The sequence below is a fragment of the Gavialis gangeticus genome, unplaced genomic scaffold, assembly GCF_001723915.1.
Source record: "Gavialis gangeticus isolate Ggan-Ray unplaced genomic scaffold, GavGan_comp1, whole genome shotgun sequence".
Classification (NCBI taxonomy): Eukaryota; Metazoa; Chordata; order Crocodylia; family Gavialidae; genus Gavialis; species Gavialis gangeticus.
Genome location: NW_017729022.1, coordinates 125,217,690 through 125,237,958, shown reverse-complemented (window position 1 = coordinate 125,237,958; position 20,269 = coordinate 125,217,690). Strand labels below are relative to the sequence as shown.

Sequence of the window (20,269 nt, the reverse complement as noted above, 5' to 3'; positions counted from 1 at the left end):
GAGAGCTGTCACTGGCAGAGAAATAACCCTAATCCTCCCGTTTCATAGTTGTATTAAGCAAAGACATCTGCAGCCTTGCTCGCCACCTTTTCTCCCTCCTCCAGCCACCAGTGTTAGGAGAATGAAAAGAATCCAGTGACCAGGGTCAATTTGAATTTAAAGCTGCATATTCTTGTATTGAAGTAAATTCTGGTTTGTGCTACCATGAGATAGAGCAGTTATGTTCAATCTTGTTGGACATGAGTATGTTTAAGAGGGTTATGCTGAGTCTTCTCCCAGTTCACACTTGTCTGTGTCTTTTCTCTTTTGAGTGTAGAGCTCCCTCTAGTACATTTTTCAAGACTCCCATCATGGAAAATACCTGATATGAAGCTGGAGAACATTAGCATGCTTTAAAAGTAGAAACATCTGCTAAACTAATAGGCACTTTTGTTTTTAATTCAGCAAAAGAGTTGTTTGGCTCTATATTTAACACCAGATGCACTGTAATATGTAGGATGAACTGGGTTTCTGGGCCATGGAATTCAAAAATAATGTGCTGTCCAGTTTGGCTGGTAAAGTTAGTGGCTGTTGCACATGCATTGCAAATAAAACTGGTTCCAAAACTTGAAGGCAGAGAAAACGCTAACCATAACCCTGAAAGCATTGTTGCCAACATGGCATGAATCTTTAAATGGCTTTGTGAATAGACAGAGCTTCAGCTCAGTTGAAAAACTCTCATTTCAGTGACTTATTTAACAAATTAAACCAGTATGTTCCTGTGTCCCCAGTTACAGAGAACTCATTCAGTGTTGGCACAAACTCTGCTGTACTGCCTTGTGCCCTGCTGTTTCCATTGTCTCTGTGCAGTTCTTTCTTGGCTTCATTTAAACCCCTAAAATAAAGATGAAGTAAACAGCAAAACAGAATTCCAGACACCGACTCCTGAACTAGATGGAAACATGGAGATGCTGAATAAAGCTATGACAACACAGAGTCTACCTTAAAACAAAAAACCCACAGAGCCAGGCTTCAGGCCAAACAGGCTGGAATTTGCCTCCAAATTGTAGCAAACTCTCTGGAATGTTTCCTGGGTGTAACCTATCACATTCCCAGCTGTTGTCTGGGAGTAATTACAATAATTTGATATGATGGGATTCTGCATGCTATATGTTGGAATGGTTTGGGTTTTTTAAAAACAGTTTTAAAACACATTTCCACTTGAAATTCAGGAGGAAAATAAATCATAAGAGGAAAACCAACCTGCAACTTCAAAGAGTGTAGTACAAATGCTTAGGAGTATGTGAGCATCACTTAAATGTGCTTTGTTATAAAAGAGGTGTAAAATAACTAACTCTCCACAATACTTGGGAGTATATGGCTTATACATGTTCTAACGTGCAGTGAGAAACAATGTACAGCGTAAAGAGCAATTCCAGTCATGTGAGCAAATTGGTTGCTGCAAACTCCATATCTAAATATCGGACTGATTCCAAAGATTGGGCTTGTATTTTCCACTATGTCTGAATAAAACTGAGTTTCCAGATATCAGCCAACAAGGAAACAAAAGTCTAGAATATTAATATGGGTATTAGGCCTACCATTGTTTTCCTTTAACCAAGATATAGTATTTTGAAAATTAACAGTACTGGGAAATTCATGTATGTGCTGATGGTGGATTTTCCTTTGATATGCGAGTAAGGCTGACTAATTTCCTGTTTGCAAACATTTTGGAAAGCTCTTCTCCTGCTTCCCGTCACAGGAGGTTACTACTTGACAAGCGCCTATGGAGCACTTTCTTTGATCAAGAATTTCCAGGAGGAACAAGCTGCCCGTTTGCTAAGTTCAGAAGCTAGAGATACCCTCCGACAGTGGCATAAGAGGAGAACAACTAACAGAACAATACCTTCAGTTGATGACTTTCAGGTATGGCACAGGGCAAAACAGTCAGCTGTGGCTGTGTCTGGGTCAGTGCCACAAAGAAAAGAGCCATAAGAAAAAGGGTTACTGCTTCCTGATTCTCACTGGAGCTCTTTCCTAGCCCTGGTACATCTGAGAGCAGCCTAGAAATTGTTCTAATCTAAACCAGTTGGCCCTCACTCAGTCACCACCATACTGCATACTACAGTGTTCTCAACCTTTTTGGATTCAAGACCCCCTTCACTGGACTCAAGACAGCCCCCCATTACTTTTATGAATGAAGTGGCACCCAATTTCAAAAACTTTCATATGTTACAGTGCTTACCTTCATGCAGAAGTGCTGGGCAGTGGGGGTAGGAGATTGGTCAGACAAACCTGAGCCTCTGTTTCTGTTTATCTCCTCACACCTCACATCACCCTTCAAAGGATCTGGTGGCACCCTGGTTGAGAATCACTTACTATACTGGGAGTAGCATAGGACCTGTTACACCACTGGTAGGCCCTTCAGAGATGACCCCAGGTTGGGCAAATCTCTAGCTAGAAAGATGCAGTTAGTTCGCTCCATTTGAGGTATACAAGGAATTACTGTATTTCACAGTGTGTAACTTGAGGTTTAGAGCCAAAGTATTTACCTTTAAATTTCCACCTTGACTTATACACTGCATCAATACTTTTGACCCTCACCCCAGCACCACTCTGGCCCAGTCCTGGCCAAATCCCAGCCCGGCCCTAACCTGACCCAACCTTCTTCACCTACCGACAGCGTCCCTGTTGCTGGAGGCCATGGGACCCAGGCCCAGTTTAAGTGCAGCCTACAGGCCTGGCTGTCACCATGGAGATGCTGCTAGGCTGGGCACTAAGCCCAGCCCCATCTCCTGTGAGTGGCACTGCCTGGGCTGCACCAGCCAAGCACCAGGCCCAGCCCTGTTCTCTGTGAGTGACCCCGGGCTCGGCACTTGGCTGGCATGTCCCCATCCCCTGCAAGCAGCGTCGGGCTTGGCACTCGGCTGGTCTGGCTCAGACAGCACCGCTCGCAGGAGATGGGGCCATATCAGCCAAGCTCCAAACCCGGTCCCATCCCCTGCAAGCAGCACTGCCGCAAGCAGCTCTGAGCCTGGTCCCATCCTTTTCGAGTGGTGCTGCAGCATGTGTCCACCCGCCAGGTGCCTGGCCCACAGTGAGGGTGCACCGGGGCCGGTATAAGTTGACCCCATATTTCTGATCCAAAAAGTTAGGTCGACTTATACACCGGATGTATGAAACTCCTAACTTTTTTTGGATCAGAAAAATGGGGTTGACTTATGCACCATGTTGACTTGTACACCATGAAATATGGTAAGTAGGACCCAACATATGACCCAAACCACTTTATTCAGTTCAACAGCACTCACATTTCACTATACAGTTGAATTACAAGATGGCCTGGAAAAAAAATCAGCTGAAGGGGCTTAATTTTTTCATCCATTTATTTAAGGACTGAGGCTGGCAAGTATGCTTCATCTCCATTTGATTTAACTTCTCTATTGGCTTTCCTGTAACAAACTGTACGGGCTCAGATTCTCAGCTGGTTTAATTCAGTTCTAGTCCATGGAACACAGTGTCAGTACACCCAGCTTTATAGCAGCTGGGGAGCTGGCAGAAACTGGTTTAAAGCTTAAGTAATAAGGTGAATTCTGCACTTTGGGCCTTCTTCCCTTCTTTGCTACCTATCCTTTCAGCTTAGAAAGGTGGCTTCCCCTGCAGAATAACTCATTTAAGTGTTTGTCAGGATATTTCTGTGAGTCCTTACAGAAATTGTGGTGCACAATAGTACTGTCCAGTCAGATTCTTCTTGCAAATCACACTGGCAGACTATTTGCCTAGGTTCTGTAAAAACTTGAATTTCTTTCTGTGTCAGATATACCTCTTAAGGTTTTCCATTTACATACATAATTGCTTACGTAGTCATTGTCTGAAACATCCTTGTTTTATCCCATCTTGTGAATATTTTACAGCAACAGCTTGTCTTTGCAGAATAGACCCAACAGGAAAAGTACATTTTTTTCCTCAGTTCTTTTCTCCCTCTTCATCAGGTTTTTCCTACTTCTGACTATCTTTTGTGGACTTTCTTCTTCTATTCATTTTGTGAGCTACTTATCTGAATTGCCCTAAACTCAAAAACATTTGTTCTACCATTCTTTCCCACCTCAATGTATTCCTTTAAGACAAACACACAATTATTATTTGGCATCTCCATTTATACATAAAAGACTAACTTTGGTAATTTTGTTCAGAGTCAGGAAGCTCTTGAGGGAAGCAGCACATCCACTCTGCATGTTAAATCCCCTTTATAATAAGGCCAAGACTTTAAAAATAAGCATCTAAAATGTATATGCTAGGTGAAATGGACCCCAAACTGGGCTCAGTATTCCAGGTAAACCTCACCAGTGCTGAATAGAGAGGGAGAATCACTTCCCTTGATTTGCAAGTGTTGCTCCTGTTAATACAACCTAGTATGCTGTTGGCTTTTTTCTGCAACAAGAACCTGTTGTTGGCTTATATTCAGCCTATGGTTGACTCTGCTGCAACACTCGGCTTGCTGTCTGCAGTACTGTAGCCTGGGAAGCCATTTCCCAGTCACTATGGGCATGTCCAGATGAGCGTGGATGTTTGGTTCCCTGAGGATAATTAGTAGCGATGCACTTTGTGATGCCGCTACTTGTCCCCGGGGAATGCCCATGCCACGTGTACTTTGGCGCACAGCAGGTTACCCTGGGTGGTGTAGGGGAAGCGGGGCCAGCACTGGACTGGCCCCAGCAGCCTTACCTGGGGGCCTCCCAGGGCTGCAGCAATGGCGATTGTGCTGCATGGAGCCTGGCCAGCAGCTGGAGCGTGGCTCCAGGTGACCTGGCTCTGCTTTTGAGCAGCGTGTACTGCCTGTGTGTGCACTGCTCTGTTTTTTTTCCTGTGGGTTTTTTTGACCCCTGGATATCCAGGGGTCAAAAAAATTGCAGGGAAAAAGGTGGAGCAGCATACGCATGGGCAGCACGCCCTTGCAGTGTGGTGAACATCTAAATATACAGTATGTGGCACCACAAATGTGTCTGTGGTGCCACATACTGCGCTGCTGCACCCATCTGGACACAGCCTATTTGTCCATCCAGTTATTCTGTCTGAAGTACAAGACTTTGCACTTGTCCTTGTTGAATCTCATCAGATTGATTGTGGACCATTTTTTTCAGTCTATCCAGGTCATTCTGGATCTTAGTCCTACCTTCCTAAGTCTCTGCAAGTCCACCCAACTTGATGTCATCTGCATATTTGCTAAGCATGCACTTAATGAAGATATTAAATGAAAGTGGAACCAGGAGAGACCACTGGGGAATGCTTCTTGATACCTCCTCCCAGCTAGACACTAAGCCATTCATTATTGGCTACTCTTTCAGTATGATGATCCAACCAGTTATGTACCCATCATATAGTACTTTCATTTAGCCTGTATTTCCTCAGCTTGTTAATGAGAATGTTGTGGGAGACAATGTCAAAAGCCTTGCGAATGTCAAAGTATATCACATCCATTGCTCTCCTCCATCCACAGATCCTGTCACCTTATCTTAGAAGGAAATCATTTTGGTCTAGCCTGACTTGCTCTTGGTGAATCCTTGCTAGCTATTCCTGGTCATCACCTTGTTCTTCTATAGGTGCTTCACAACAGATTCCCTGAGGATGTACTCCATTATCTTTTGCTCTTTTACTTTAATGGTCACTGGGCATGTCTACACAAGACACTTACTGCCTAATAACACTGCACAGTACCGTGCTGGTCAAAAAACATGCTAATAACGCTACTATCCAATGTTATCAGGCTACTGTGCAGTAAGCATCACAAACAATCTGTGTGCCAGTGCTACTGCACAGTAACCATACTTACTGTGCATTTAATTAGTACTTCATTAGTACTTTACTTAGTACTACACCTTGCTTGAATAATTTAACACCTTACTGGGATCATTTGATCTGAGCTGTGTTCCTGCCCAGAGCAGGGGGGTTGAACTTAGTGATCTTACAAGGTCCCTTCCAGCCCTTAATTTCTATGATTCTATGATTCATTAAGCAAGTACTAAACTAAATGCGCAGTAACTACTGCACATTAATGCACATGTAGATGTGCCCACTGTCATTCAAGTTACCTTCCACCTTCACATCCTCAACCATTTCCTCCCTGTTTCTGAGCAACAAGTTGAGAAGAGCTTCTTCCCCCCTTGTTGACCTATCTACCACTCATACCACAAAGTTGCTCCCAACCCACTGCAGGAATTTGCTGGATTGCTTGTGTGCTGCTGTGTTTCCCACCGAGCAGATGTCCCAATAATTAAAGTCTTCCATAATAAGTAAGTCCTGCAATTTGGAAGCTTCTGTCAGTTGCTTAAAGAAGGCCTCAGCCATCTCCTTCTCCTGGTTTGGTGGCCTGTAGCAGATGCCCACCATGACATCTCCTCAACTGCTTTCCTTTCTGATATTTACCCAAGAGGCTTTCAACAGGCCTACCTTCCACTTCCTACTGCCCCTCAGAACATGTGTTCATCTCCTTTTTATTTAAGGCAACACTTCCTCCTTTTTTCCCTCGCCTTCCCTTCCCTACCTGGACAAGCTATATCCATCCCATGACAACATACTCTAGTCATGTGAACTATCCTACTGTGTCTTCATAATCCCAATTACATCATAATCCTGAGATTATACTAGGACTTACAGTTTTTCCTGGTTGTTCCCGTATTATTTACATTAGTATCTAAACATTTCAGGTATCTGATTTTCTTATTTTCTCCCTGAGGACATTTACTAAAGCTTCTGCTACTGCTTTCCCTCTCTGAGTGTTTATCTGAATCCCTTGGCTCTTTACTTACCTTTTGGACTTTTATCTCCGTCCCCTGGTGTATCTAGTTTAAAGCCCTCCTAAATTAGCTAGCCTATATGCACAGACACTCTTCCCTTTCTTTCAGGTGGACCCCATCTCTTCCCAAGAGTCCATCTTCTTGGAACACCAACCTATGGTTGAAGCCAAAGCCCTGCAGGCAACACCATCTATGCAACCATGTGTTGATCTCCAGGATGCATCTGCTCCTAGCCAGGCCTTCACCTTTGACTGGAAGAATCAGTGAGATCATCTGGGCCCCTTCACCCTTGTGCCCAGAGCCACGTAGTCACTTTTGATCTACTTAAAGTCACGCCGGCAGTATCATTAGTGCTTACATGAAATGAGCAGCATGGGGTAGTAGTTAGAGAGCTGGGTGAGTCTTGGCAGTCTTTCCAAGATGTCTCAGAGGCAGCATACTGGCAGGCAGCAGACCTCTGAAACCAACAGGTCAAGCCAGCAGATGGATGCCTCTGTGCCCCTCAGGAGGGAGTTGCCAACCATTACCACCTGTCATTTATTTACTGTGGCACTGGAAACTGTAGTAGGGAGGTATGAGAAAGTTCCTATACCCAGGAGCTGCTGGCCGCACTGATACCTCTTCACACAGCAGCAGCCATTTCCTTCTTGGTTCATGTCACAAACCCTACCAACTACCTCTCTGCTATTCAGATATATCACCTGCTGGACTGAATTAATGGAAACATGAACATGGAAGAGAGAATATCCACTGAAAGGATCCTGTAGTTTTAGATTTTTACAGTTTGCATCATAGCTGCAAAACTCACCAGATGGGTTGAGGTTGATAATCAAAGGAACAGTGCGTAGCCAAGGTCTAAGAAGGGAGAGAGAACAGTGAAAGCATTTCATTCGAGGCAGCTTTGATCTTTTCTTTCTGCCCTGCACAGTAGCTTTTGCTGCTAAAAATTAAGGTTGAACATGGAGAGGACTGGGAAAGGAAGTGGTTTTAGCCAGTGTGTCTTTTTGTAGGACCATCAGTGAGCTTAGACAGTTCACCAGAACCACTGAATGGATTTATTTTGTTCGTGGGTCTTAATTTCCCCGTACTTACATGAAATCTTGGTGTAGCTTTATCTACCTCTCCTTTTAGCAAATTCTTGCACTTTACCTTGCAGTCCTTTTTAAGGAACACCTACTAGTCTTCCTTTATCTTCTGTGAAAAATGTTATCTCATGACAGTGCTGTCAAAAGCTGAACTTTGTGCTATCTGGTCTTCCTCTGCAGTCAGATCAAGTGGGTCATACAACTGGACATCACGCTGAACGGAGGTCCTGACAAAAAATAAATAAAGATTGGCACTGCATATGAATGACCACTACTTCCCTGTCTGTGTGCTTTCTCCAAACAGTTTTGAACTACTGTGATCACCCCCTGCCAGGCCACAGCTGGGAGAATTCATGCACTCAGCTGCCTAATAGAGATGCCAGAATTCCCCAGCTCCTTTCTCCACACGCTACTTCCATGAAATAAAATACTGCCCCTAGGCCAGACATACAAAGCCATACCAGATGCTTTGAATGGTTACATTACTCCCCCAGCCCAGCTAATCTTCACCAGGTTTCACCATAACACCAGTTTACCACTGTGTTTTTATACTCTATGGTAACAGCCTTAATACTAAAGAGAAAGAAAAAAAAAGCTTCATGGGAAAGACCCTTTGGAGCTTCTCCAAAGTCTAGCTTCTTCTTAAAGCAGCCGTGTCAATTTAAAATCACATTTGTTTAAAGAAGAAATGTCTACTTGTGTTAACAACAACTTAAATTATTCAGACTAAAGAAAAATTAAATCTTGAATTTCCTTTTCCGTAATTGTGCAGCCTGCTTTATGTTTTCACTTAGGTTAGGTAGTGGAAATGTTAGGCTAGTTTTCTATTTGCTCTTATGTTCATGCTCAGTGCAGGAGGCACTAACACAAAGCTTCAGTGCTTGGGCTGCACACACTACTGGAGAATATTGAAGTAAGTAAAAAATATTCATTGGAATATTTTCCAAAGCCATACAGACATTGCCATTGATCACTGCTTTTAAAAACTTGTATTTGCAAAATGCAAATTTTCATTCATATGCGACTTGCCTCTCTTAATGATTCATTTCACTTAGTCTGCCTTCAGAAGCTGGTCTCAGCTGCAATTCTCACTTAATAACCTATTCTGTCTTGTTACTACCCTCTGATTCTTTTAGTCTTTTCCCTTTCTTTTTCCTTCTCTCCCCAAACCCATCTCCCAGATCCTTTTTCTTTTTCCTTGTGGAAGCTCTCTGTTCCAGACTTTTTTTTCTTTCTTGTGTCCAAAATGTGGATGTTATTTTTAAGTTTCCTTTTATTTTACTCTCCTAAAGCTGATTGGAAGGCACAGGCATTATAGTTCTTCTGCTGTTAAAGTATTTAGCATTTATATGTATCGTACAGTGTCACTTTTTCCTCACTTTGCAGAGAGGAGAAAAATATCCAAACCCCTATATCAGAATTATATAGATTCATTCAACTACCACATTTCCAAGCCTCTTATAGGGGGAAAGAAAAAACCACATTATATTCACTGGGTAGCTTTTGATTAAGTCAGTATTTTCCTAAAGCTTCAGCCATGCAGCCTATCATGGCAGCATGTTTTGAATGTACTGCTGTGGCTGTATATTTTGCTTGTCAACATTACGACACATCTTGCTTGCCAGCAAAGTCTGTGTGGAGTCCCATGGCAATCACTGGGCTCTGTACTGGGATGGCAGCCTCAGCCACAGCAGTTCCAATTGCAGAACAAGTCCTCAAGCACTGAATATAAGATTGAAGTTTGCTGAGTTCTTGTCCGGGGCGTCACATGGTTTCAGTCTCATCAGCAGTATCAGTTTCAAGTCATCACTTCAAGAAAGTTGAAGTCATAGTGTGTTTCACAATTAAAGCATGATGACATTTGCTGCTTGCTTAATGACCTTTCAGGCTGCTGGAGCTAAAATAAAGAATTTCATTCTTTCTTCAAGTCTGTAATTTGACACTGGGTTTCTAACATCTGTTTTGCCTTGCTTTACAGAATTACCTCCGAGTTGCATTCCAGGAGATTAACAGTGGCTGTACAGGAAAGACCTTATTAGTAAGACCGTATATCACTACAGAAGATGTGTGTCGGCTCTGTGCTGAAAAGTTTAAAGTGGACACCCCAGAAGATTATAGCCTTTTTCTTTTTATTGATGATACTTGGCAGCAACTAACAGAAGATACCTACCCTCAGAAAATTAAGGCAGAGCTGCACAGCCGTCCGCAACCCCAGGTTTTTCACTTTGTCTATAAACGCATTAAAAGTGATCCTTATGGTGCCATTTTCCAGAATAACAATGGCGACGATGAGGACAACGACTCCACTTCATAGAGCAGATGCTTATTGTTCAGCCTTTATTCCTCATTACATTGTTGAAAAACATCTTGGCTGCTGCCTTCTTTAGTAGGTAAAACAGTCTAGAGGGATTTAGAAATAAATGCCTAGTAAGAACATAAGCAGCTGCTTTTAGCACTGCCTATAGCAAATATACATGTAATACTTATGGCCAGTTGTACAGTATATTCAGTCACAGTGTTTGAGTAAACAGCCCATGAAGCTAAGGTTTTTGGAACAAAAATTCTTCTAAAAAATATAACGCTGTGGCCCTCTACAGGTCTCTGTCTGTAGTGTACTGAAATCCAGTTTCATCATACTTCTCCTTTAGCCAAATGTTTTGATTTAAATGTGTATGCTAGACAAACCTTTTAGGGGAACCTACCTGGTACACTTCATTTCACCAGCACAAGTGTGACAAGACTGTCCGATGCAGGGCATCAATTAACTCTCAACTACATGGATGGTTGCTGCATCCTTTTCTAATTTTTTTTTTTTTTTTTTTTTTTTTTTTTTTTTTTTTTACAGAAAGGCTCCATGTTTTTATATATTTCATAGAAATTTTATAGCAGTTGCAGGTAAACTGTCAGGGTTGGTTTTTAAAATATTTTTTTAACTATAAAGTATTCTATAATTATGCATGTGATTTTAACATTTAATATACAAGAATAAATCTCTTGCTGGTCTTAGAGTATTGCATTAAAAGTCTCTGGTTTCTCTTTTGCTGTAACTGGAGGGTTTTATGAAACTTCCTTTGTTTTGAGATTGCTGTGTTTCTGTAAGCAATGTATATCATTGACACTGGCCACTTAAATGCCTTTATATGAACCTGACATACTGTTATCCGAACTATTGTTTCTATGCACCAGTTTTAGACAAACATACAGGCGTTCGGAAAAAAGAGATGAAAGAAATGGATGTAGAGAAAAGGTAGAGAAGGTAGATAACCTATTTTAGGAATAGAATGTGTTAGTCTGCTGGTTCAGGCTTCTTGCAGAAAATGGGGGAAGGAGATTGAGAAGGAACTGTTTCATGTCTCGAATACTAGAGATAAGCAGATGGATTTGAAAATACCTATCCCAGATATTAAGCACAGGATTAAAAACACCAATAAAGTGAAAGAGAACACTAACCATTTTATAGAGAATGACGATAGCAACATTGAAATACATTTTTGGCAAAAGCAAAAAAACTGTTGTAGCTTTTGATAAGTCAGAAATACTGCTGGATGTGGGAGACTATAAAGACACACAAAAGTCAGTGCCTTTATATATAGAAAGCTAAAATGAAATTAAATGTGTACGTTCTGTAAAAATCTGTTTTAAGATGATAAATTCTGTGGTTAAATCCCATGTATGTGGAAGTCAATGGGGGTTTTGCTATCGATTTTAATAGGGCAGGATTTCACCCTAGGTTCTTGTAGCAGTGTAATTTAAGGCAGGTGGTTACAAGAACACAAGTCTTGAACTTGAAAGGATGTGTATGTGTATTGCATATGTAAAGGTCTGTACCTTCTTAATGTTGGCTTGCCACATATCTGAAATCCTTGGCACATGTTTGTGCTGTATTTCATTTTGTAAATGATAAACAATGAGTTTTGCACATAATACATTGTAATACTGAATGATAACCAAGGGTAATGAGTGCTTTTTTTAAATAGTTTGCGTGTTGATTTTTGTCTGTCATAATACAAATCTTGTGCCATGCATAGCCCAACCTATCTTGGTTTGTTGGAAAATATGGAGTGGGAAGTATACCCGAGTCTATATAAAATAGTGCTATGAGGAAAAGTTGAACATGTGGAGCATTTTCTAGTTCCAGTAAAAATGAAAGACTGCTTCCTTTAGTAAAATCAAAAAGAAATAATCAATTTTGATACTAGCAGCATTAGTGATATGCCTGAGTTAGGGAGCCTGGTTCACCATCCAGTTTCTTCCTCTGAGCAAGTATGAGCAGGACTGAGACAATGTCACTGTACGTTGTGTTAGACCTTAACCCTGTCCTAAGTTCTTAGAATAATGTGCACTTGAAGGTGTCATCTGTGGTTTTTGGTACGGTTGCCTTGAATGAGCTAGCTGTTCTCCACAACACATAATGACTTAAAATAGTGTGAGAAGGAGGCTGCTAACTTCATTGCTCAACTGTTTTTTGCAAAGTTGCGAGTGACTTCGGCTTCAGAGGAAATTCGGCATTGTCCTCATTGGCTAGCAGCTGTGGCATGATATGGAGAGTGTGAGAAAAATTGAGAAACCTCAGAACTTCAAATCTGCAGAAAGGCAAAAAAAGGGGGGGGGGGCCGAAAAGAGGGAAATACATGTCCAGCCCTTCTTGAGATGATTGTGCTGCACAATTTGCACAACTATGTTTTGAAAAATTGGAACACAACTTTGTTTTGTCTCCATTGCCCTCACAGTGCACAGAGTTCTCACTTCTCATAAGGCCAGGAAACAGATGACAGCAAGATTTTGGAGGGAGAGTTAAAACAAGTTGTTTCATTTTTGTGGGAGGAAGAAAGGAATGTATTATGAAACAGTCACAGATTAGGAGAGAGGTTTTCCAAGAAGTTGTATCTAGAATATATCTAACATTTTGCAAGAGGCAAGGATTTCTTAGAGTGATATCTTTTACTGGACCAGCTATGTCATTGAGATAAGGACAAGTTTTGGACGGCAAGGCATTCTTCTTACTAGGTTATGGATTTTCCATTATAAATGGAGGCTTTCAGTCTCTTCTGTGGGAGCAGAAAGAATGCCTTGCCTTTGAAAGGTTGTGCAACTTGATTGGACCAACTACATAGTTGAGAATAAAAGCTGTCACCCTAAAAAACCCTTGCTTGCTCCTCACATTTATTTCTTGACCATCAGAGCTCCACCATCACTCTTCTATGCTGCTACAACTTCAGTTTTGAATTCTAACGTTCTGTCTTTGTTTTCTCTTCTGGTTTGAAGAAGTGGCCAGAGAAGAGTTGGAAATAAACTGGAACCCTTGGGAGGTTTAATTCCTCCCTCTAATAATCCAAAAAACCCAACCCAACCCAACCCTATAGAAACGCTATATAACCTATAAAAAGTCCATAAACCATAGACTATAAAACAGTCATATGTTAAGTGCACACACACACTAACTATATTGGACCAACTATATATATAAAGAGGCTGAGTCTGTCTTTCTGTGCATCTATCTGTAATGCTCTTGTGGGGTGTGGCTCCAGCTAGTGCTGTGTCAAGTACGCCTGTCAAGAATGATGGGGGGGTGGGGAGAGTGGGAGGGCAGCACCATCACCCACCACCCTGCGCTGCTGCTGCCTCCTAGGAGTGGGGGGAGGGGGTGGAGCTTGCATTCAGCAACTGCCCCATGTCTGGCCATATGCAAGCTTCCACCCCCCCCACTCCTGGGATGTGGCACGGGGTGGTGGGTGGTGGCGCTTCCCTCCCCCCCTGTCATTCTTGGCGGTCAATTTGCGTGCGTGTGTGCGTGTGTGTAAAAATAAATAAAAAAATATATACTATATGATATAGTGCAGACTTGTCCAACATGTGGCCCACCCAGCCATTTTCTCTGGCCCAAGGTCCCTTGCTCAGGACAGGCAAGGAGTCCTGGTGCCTGCTCCACACTCCATGGCGGCAGCGGTGAGGTGAGGCAGGCAGGGCCGGCCTGTAGGCCCTAGCCGGCAGCGAGGGGAGTGGAGCTGCTTACCCCCGCGGGTCTGGGCTCATCACGCGAGCTGGGTCCCACCGCTGCTGCCCCAAGGGCTGCACAGCATGGGGCTGCCCCAGCCACACCTGACTGGACGAGCTGGGCAGTGCCTGTGACCTCTCTTCTGACTCTGCCCGTTGCCCCCGGTGTGTGGCCGTGGGAGCTGCGCCATGGCTTGCACCCTGCCCACGTGTGTGGTGGACAGAGGCACCGGGTAAGGCCCTGCGTGGAGCTGGGGGCGCCTCAGGGTCGGGCCAGGGCTGTCGGGTGTGCGGTTGTTGGAGCCAAGCTGAGTGTGAGGCAGGAGGAGCCTGGCCCAGAGGCGCTCTACACAGAGGGTGGCGCAGTGTTACCTGGCTCTCAGCTGCAGAAGGGCCACCCAGTGCCAGCGTTGGTATGCGGGGCAGCGGCTGCGGTGCCTGCTGCCGTTGCTGAAGAAGAGCCGGAGGGAAGAGCCTGGTGCTGCACAGCCCAGGCAGGACTTGCTGCCGCTTCCTCCGGCGGCCTCACCTCAGCCCAGGGCAGGAGCTGGCTGCTGCAGGTAGGGCCTGTATGGGCACAGCCAAGGGGGCACAGGGGCTCAAAAGGTAAAAAATAAAAATTAATACAAGGTTGCACTAGAAAGGGCTCAGCTGGAGGAGATTAGAGAACAATGCAGGGAAGCCAGGGGCATCCCTGACCTTTTGCCTCCCCCTCCAAGGCAGTGTCCACAGCCACCAGGGCAGCAGAACAGGCACCCTTCTGTCTCAGATGCTTTGTGTGGTACGGGCAAGAGGTCTCAGCCACCTCCACCTTTAAAAAATAATAATAGGATACAAAACTCTGAGGAACTTGGGCCAAGGCAGCCAGAAGGGGGTTAGATACGGCCTGCTGAGCCCCTGATTCCAGCTTGTTTCTTTCCAAGCAGTGAGTGTCTGGGAGAATGGGTTTGGGCAAAATGTGGCCAGGGCACCAAGCAGCACCCAAGGCCTGCCCCCTTTCCCTACAAAGCTGCCAGGCCAACAAGGGAGGAATGCCAAAATAGCTTGCTGCTGTAACCTAAGTGTTTATCTTAGTCCAGTGTTTGGTATTATTTCATTGTTGCTTTTATATTGTTTTTATTTTGGATTTTAAACCACATTTCCAGACCCATTTCATTGTCACTTCCTGAAAATTCATTGGTGTCAAAGGTCACGTGACATCACTTCCTGAAGCGATACCACTTCCTGTGAGGTCTTTGAATATGGTTCGCTGGCCCACTGGGTGATAAAAAGTTTGTGATCCAGCCCCATATTCAAAAAGGCTGGACACCCCTGATATAGTGCAATGGTTCTCAACCTTTTTTGTACCAAGACCCATTTCTCAACGTCAGTGGCCAGTCCTGACCCAGGGACCCTCACGCCTGACCTGCTGCCCACCCCCAGTCACAGCCCTCCAAGTGTGTGGGCAGGGGTGGGGTGTGTAGGGCAGGGGGGCCCCTCAAACAGCCCCTTGCAAGCTGGACCTCTGCCAGCCTGCAAGGGAAAAGCCACTGCTTCCCACGTTCTTCTCCTTTAAAGGAGAATCCATTTTTAAAGTTTGTTCGTGACCCTTTCCTATATTCTTGTGACCCATAGGTTGAGAAATGCTGATATAGTGTATATGTGTGTTTATATACACACCATACATATATACATATATAGCTACATATATTAATTTTGTCCTTCTCAGGCAAAGATCACCACATCCAGTGGGGTGGGGGAAGAAGAAAGAAAAGAAGTGAGAAAGAAAAAGGGAGGGAGAAAAGAGAAAGGGGGAAAAAAAGGAAAAAGAAGAAAGAGAAAGCAGGGGGGCGGGGGCTAGGTTGTATGGGTATGTAGGTGACTTAAAAGCAGGGATCGGGGTTTTCTGTTTCCCATGGAAAAACAGAGAAAACCATGGATTTCCCCTTTTAGCAGAGAAACCCACAGATTCCCTGCTTTTGCAAACAGCTCTGCAGGCTGGCTGAGCTCCAGCCTGCAAAAGCTGTTTGCAAACAGGGCAGGCAACCCCAGCTCTGCCCGAAGGGGTAGGGTGAGGGTGAGGGTGAGGGTGAGGGTGAGGCCTGCTCCGCTCAGCCTCACTCTGCTCCTGGAGCCTGTGAGGTAAGCGGGGTTGCAGGGGGCTGGGGGCCCCTCTGGCAGGGCTGTGGGGACTTGGCCCCACCCCCACTGAGCAGGCAGCAGCAGTAAGAGAGCTGGCTCCATGCTGCTTCTGCTGCAGCTGCCTGCTGTTGGGAACAAGGATCTGCAGACTTGGGATCCTGGCAGCTGGGAGCCCCTCTGGCAGGGCTGGGGGGCAAGAGGCACGAGTAGGGCAGGGGGGCTGTTGTGGGGGCAGTGAGGGTCACCAGCAGTATTGGTGGGGAGGGAGGTTTGTGGGCAGTGAGTTGCACCAGCAGAGCTGGGGGCTTTTAAGTTTAATAATGGATTTGAGGGGTTTTACCAGGGAGTTTGCGATTTCTCGCCAGAGAATTTGTGAATTTTTTTTATCAGGGAAAACCAGGATCCCTGCTTATAAGCCTGACCTTTGCCTTGAAAAGTCTGCTGCAGTAGGGGCAGGAGAGTGATGAAAACTGGGTATGGGAGGTTCTTGTTTTCCTGGCCACCCTTTTCTTATATATATACACACACAGAGTGCATATTGAATACACATAAATATATATACAATATAAAAATAAAATAATGTTTATATATTTGCATATGTACATATATGTCTATATATATTGCGTGTGTATAAAATAGTAATAAATAATTACCATAAATAGTGACGTAGGTATTGTATAAGAACTACTCTAAAAGCTGGGGGTCCCCGTCCCTGGATTCGATCCGTCAGACAACCAGGCCCCAGCGGCTCCCCAGGAGCAGAAGCGAGGCGCCGCCCCCGCCGCCAGCTCCCGCGAGATGCCCGTAGCCCCGCCCGCCGCCGCACTGAGCCTCCCTCCCGGCTCCTTCTCCCGCCTTGCTCAGCAACCCCGTGGTAGCGGAAGCTGCGGAGCCGGGGCGAGCACTTCCGGGGCCGGGCGCCATGACGTCGCTGCGGGCCTTCACCTGCGACGACCTCTTCTGCTTTAACAACATGTGAGTGATGGGGCCCGCGCGTCATGATCCGTCTCCCCTCCTCCCGGCCGAGACGTTCCTTCCGGGACCCCGCCGCCGGACCCCCCGGGCCGAGCCCCAGCGCACGGCAGGGGCGGGGCTCCCTGCCCAGGTGACCCCCTCCACCGTTGGGCGCGGCGCGGCGCGCGGGGCTGGCCCCGCCCCCCACAACTGACACCCTCGAACCAGCCCTCCCCTGGGCGCTGTTGTAGCCATAGGCTATGCTGAGGGGGAGCAGAGGGAAGGCTCTAGGGATGGGTGGGGTACCCTGGGGTGAGCCCTTGGGTGCAAGCCCAGGAGGGATGGGGTATCCCTCCTGGGCTTGCAACTGAGGGCTCACCCCAGGCCCCCTCCTCTGGGTTATGGTGGGGGAGGAGCAGGGTAGGGTGAGAGTGTTGGGGACGGCACAGGGCTGGCAGATGCATCTGGATGGGAAAGGGGGCCTTTGCTGAGCATCCCAGGGCGGCTTTATACACCAAACCCTGGTGTATGAAAGGAATGTCTCCTCTGCCTGATGAAGGGTGTTTGTACCTGACAGCTTGCAAAGAAGAACTTTTCTACCTATTTTAGCTGGTCTAATACAAGAGACCATATTTACCCAAAGAACCTTGTCTGCCTAAAAGTAACCCAATCCTGTGAAGAAAGGTACTGGTAGCTCCTGGAGGACATGGCTGCGGGTCACAGAGGCTCAAGAGTTGCCCAGCCCTCAGCCAAGGGGTGTGAAGTCAATGCACATAATGGGAATCTCCACAGCTGCCCCCGGCAGGACCAAGCTCCTCACCAGAAGGGGCACACAGGGCACCTATGCACAAGTGAGAGGCTGCTCTGACACGCTGCAATTCCAGTGCGTTGGAGCAGACTCGATTAATTGAGTGTGCTGGAGCATGGCAGTTGCTATGCTCCAGCAGCCTTCCGTGTCTTGTGTATCAGCATTCCTCTGCTTAAAAATGGTGGCAGGGGGTGCTTAAACTAGAGGTTCTCAAATGAGCACCCCCACCGTCATTTTTAATCACAGGGACACTGATACAGGAGACGCAGCAGCACTTTAATTAGGCCAGCTCTTGGAGCTGCTCTGATTAAAGCACCTCCCCCTCCCACCCCCGAAGCATGTGTAAAAGTACCCAAAAGGTGCTGCTGCACCTGGACAGGAATGAAGTAGGAGCTGGCAGTTTCTACATGGGCACGTTGTGCCATCACAGCTATCTGAGGGGTTTCCTCTACCCCTCTTGGTGCACTTGACATGGGCCATTGACAATGGATAGATTGGTGGGGGGTGGCCATTTTGGCAGGTATGGCACACATTAGCCCCATGCCCTCCCTGAGTACCACTCCAATCCCCTTTCCTGACCAGTCTACTGCTTTGCTTTCTGCTCCCTGCCTGATCTGCTGCATGCCACACAGGCTGCCCATCCATGCCACTTGTGGCACATGTGCTGCAGGTTGGCCACCCCTGGAGTATATGGTGGTGGATCTGATTCAGGCAAACAATGTTTATAGCAGCGTAACTTTCTAGGGTTATTATTAACTCATCTACCAGTCTGGGGAGGAACAGCCTACCATTGTGGTTTCTGGTCACTGTCAGTTACTGTTTGAAGTGTGCGAAAGTGCTGAATGAGGATCTGAAGAAATACAAAAAGTAGCACTTCAGACATGTTCATGTCTTTCCCTGCTGTATCTCAGAAGCCTTCCTTTCCAGTTGGAAGTTGGAGTGATTTTAAAATACAGCCATGTGTGTTCTGGATTCAGAAAGAGGCTACTGGTGAAAAGTTTTGATGTGGAGCAGAGAGGGAGTCATGTTTTCCTGTTATAAGCTGGTATTAAGAGTAATGCTTGTAACCTCTAATGAAACAGATGACTTATTTATTCATTTTATGTCTCCAAAAGGAAAAGTCCACAGAATAAGGGAGTCGCATAGGACAGTTTTCTCTGAAAACTGACACTAGTTCTCTCCTAACCAGAAACTAAAGTGTCTGGAGAAAATTAGGAGAACCAAAACAATACTAAGAAAACAGTATGCTAAGACAGGGGTGTCAAACATACAGCCCACAGGCCAGGTCTGGCCCATGGAACTCTTTTATCTGGCCTGTCACAGCCTGCCACAGAATTTGGGTCCCTGGACCCCAGGGGACATGGTCATGAGTGACAGCCTCCCAGCTCCATCCTGCTGCCCAAATGTAGCTTCCTTCCACCACATGCTGTTAGACCTGTGCTGCTGCCAGCCCTGCACCACAGCACACCACATGCTCTGACCTGCTGCACTGCCACACATCCCTGGCTCCATGCTGCTCCCCATCTAGAGTCTCACGTGGTCACATGCTCCTGGCCCCATGCTAATGCCTGGCCAGAGCCCTGCACTACTATCTGCCCCCAGATCCATGCTGCCTCTTGGCCCCAGATCCACTCAGCTGCCTAAATGTGGCCCTGCTACAGTCACTGCTGGCCCTGTAGATCTGGCCCAAAAGTAGCCCCTGCAGTTCAGATCTGGCCCAGCCTACATTTGACACTTCTATTCTAAGAGAACAGGGAATGTGTTGCATAATTAAAGAATTGTCATTACCTTCAGATGCCATGTCCATGTGGACATAATGGTTCATGTGTGCAAAGATTCCTTCAAGTGACTAGACCTCTGTGGGTGAAAGGATTTGCCACATGGTTCAGAATGCAGGATGGCATCAATCCGCCTGTAGACTTTTTAATTTTAAAACTGGACAGTAGCTCTAAAGTTGTTATTGTATAACTGCTGTAGCTTCCATACAGACAGGTAATCATTCAGTACTGCACCTTTGGCACCAATGAGAGATTTGCTTTTTATAGGGTTTTAATATCCTGGAACTCTGTCATCACAAGATGTAAAATCTGTTTCCACTTCATTCTTCAAATACAAATAATATGTTTTGGCCTTCTTAAAGTTTAATCTCTCTTATTTTGCAGTAATTTGGATCCACTCACAGAGACTGTATCCTTACAATGTTAGCCTCAACAGCTTTGTTCAGGACTATTTGCATTACTGTTGCTGTTTGTTACTGCACTCATTTAATGTATCCATTAGTACTGTGTCCACTGAGCCTATTATAACAGAGTAATTTAATTAACTTGTAAGGTTTCTTTCCTGAAAATCATCTGCAATCTTCAGTGTCATTGGAAATAATGTTTAAAACCATTTAAATTGTATATTTCATAGGGGTGGGCCGATAAAGATTTTCATGGCCAATTATTAACCAGCCATATTGGCCAATATTGATCCAGTAGCCGATTTACAGGAATGCAGCCCAGCAGCTTGGAGAGTGGCATCCTGCCGGTAAG

General features: G+C 45.4%; 2 protein-coding genes across 3 annotated transcripts in view; both read left to right on the top strand.

Annotated features, from left to right (window-relative positions):
• RIN2 (Ras and Rab interactor 2) overlaps nucleotides 1-11,805 on the top strand; it is a 117,120-nt gene extending 105,315 nt beyond the window's left edge. The window contains exons 10-11 of one of the 2 annotated variants that reach the window (XM_019516130.1): nucleotides 1,742-1,905; nucleotides 9,837-11,805. In XM_019516130.1, the coding sequence (XP_019371675.1) occupies nucleotides 1,742-1,905; nucleotides 9,837-10,172 (500 nt within the window). In that variant the 3' untranslated portion in view covers nucleotides 10,173-11,805. Of the gene's footprint in view, nucleotides 1-1,741; nucleotides 1,906-6,881; nucleotides 8,443-9,836 lie in introns of those variants that run through there. The other variant, XM_019516131.1, reaches the window with a different exon arrangement.
• Nucleotides 11,806-16,850: 5,045 nt separating this feature from the next.
• NAA20 (N(alpha)-acetyltransferase 20, NatB catalytic subunit) overlaps nucleotides 16,851-20,269 on the top strand; it is a 12,373-nt gene continuing 8,954 nt past the window's right edge. Inside the window, exons 1-2 of the mRNA XM_019516132.1 lie at nucleotides 16,851-16,948; nucleotides 19,898-19,922. Of these exons, the coding sequence (XP_019371677.1) occupies nucleotides 16,896-16,948; nucleotides 19,898-19,922 (78 nt within the window). The 5' untranslated portion in view covers nucleotides 16,851-16,895. The remainder of the gene's footprint in view (nucleotides 16,949-19,897; nucleotides 19,923-20,269) is intronic.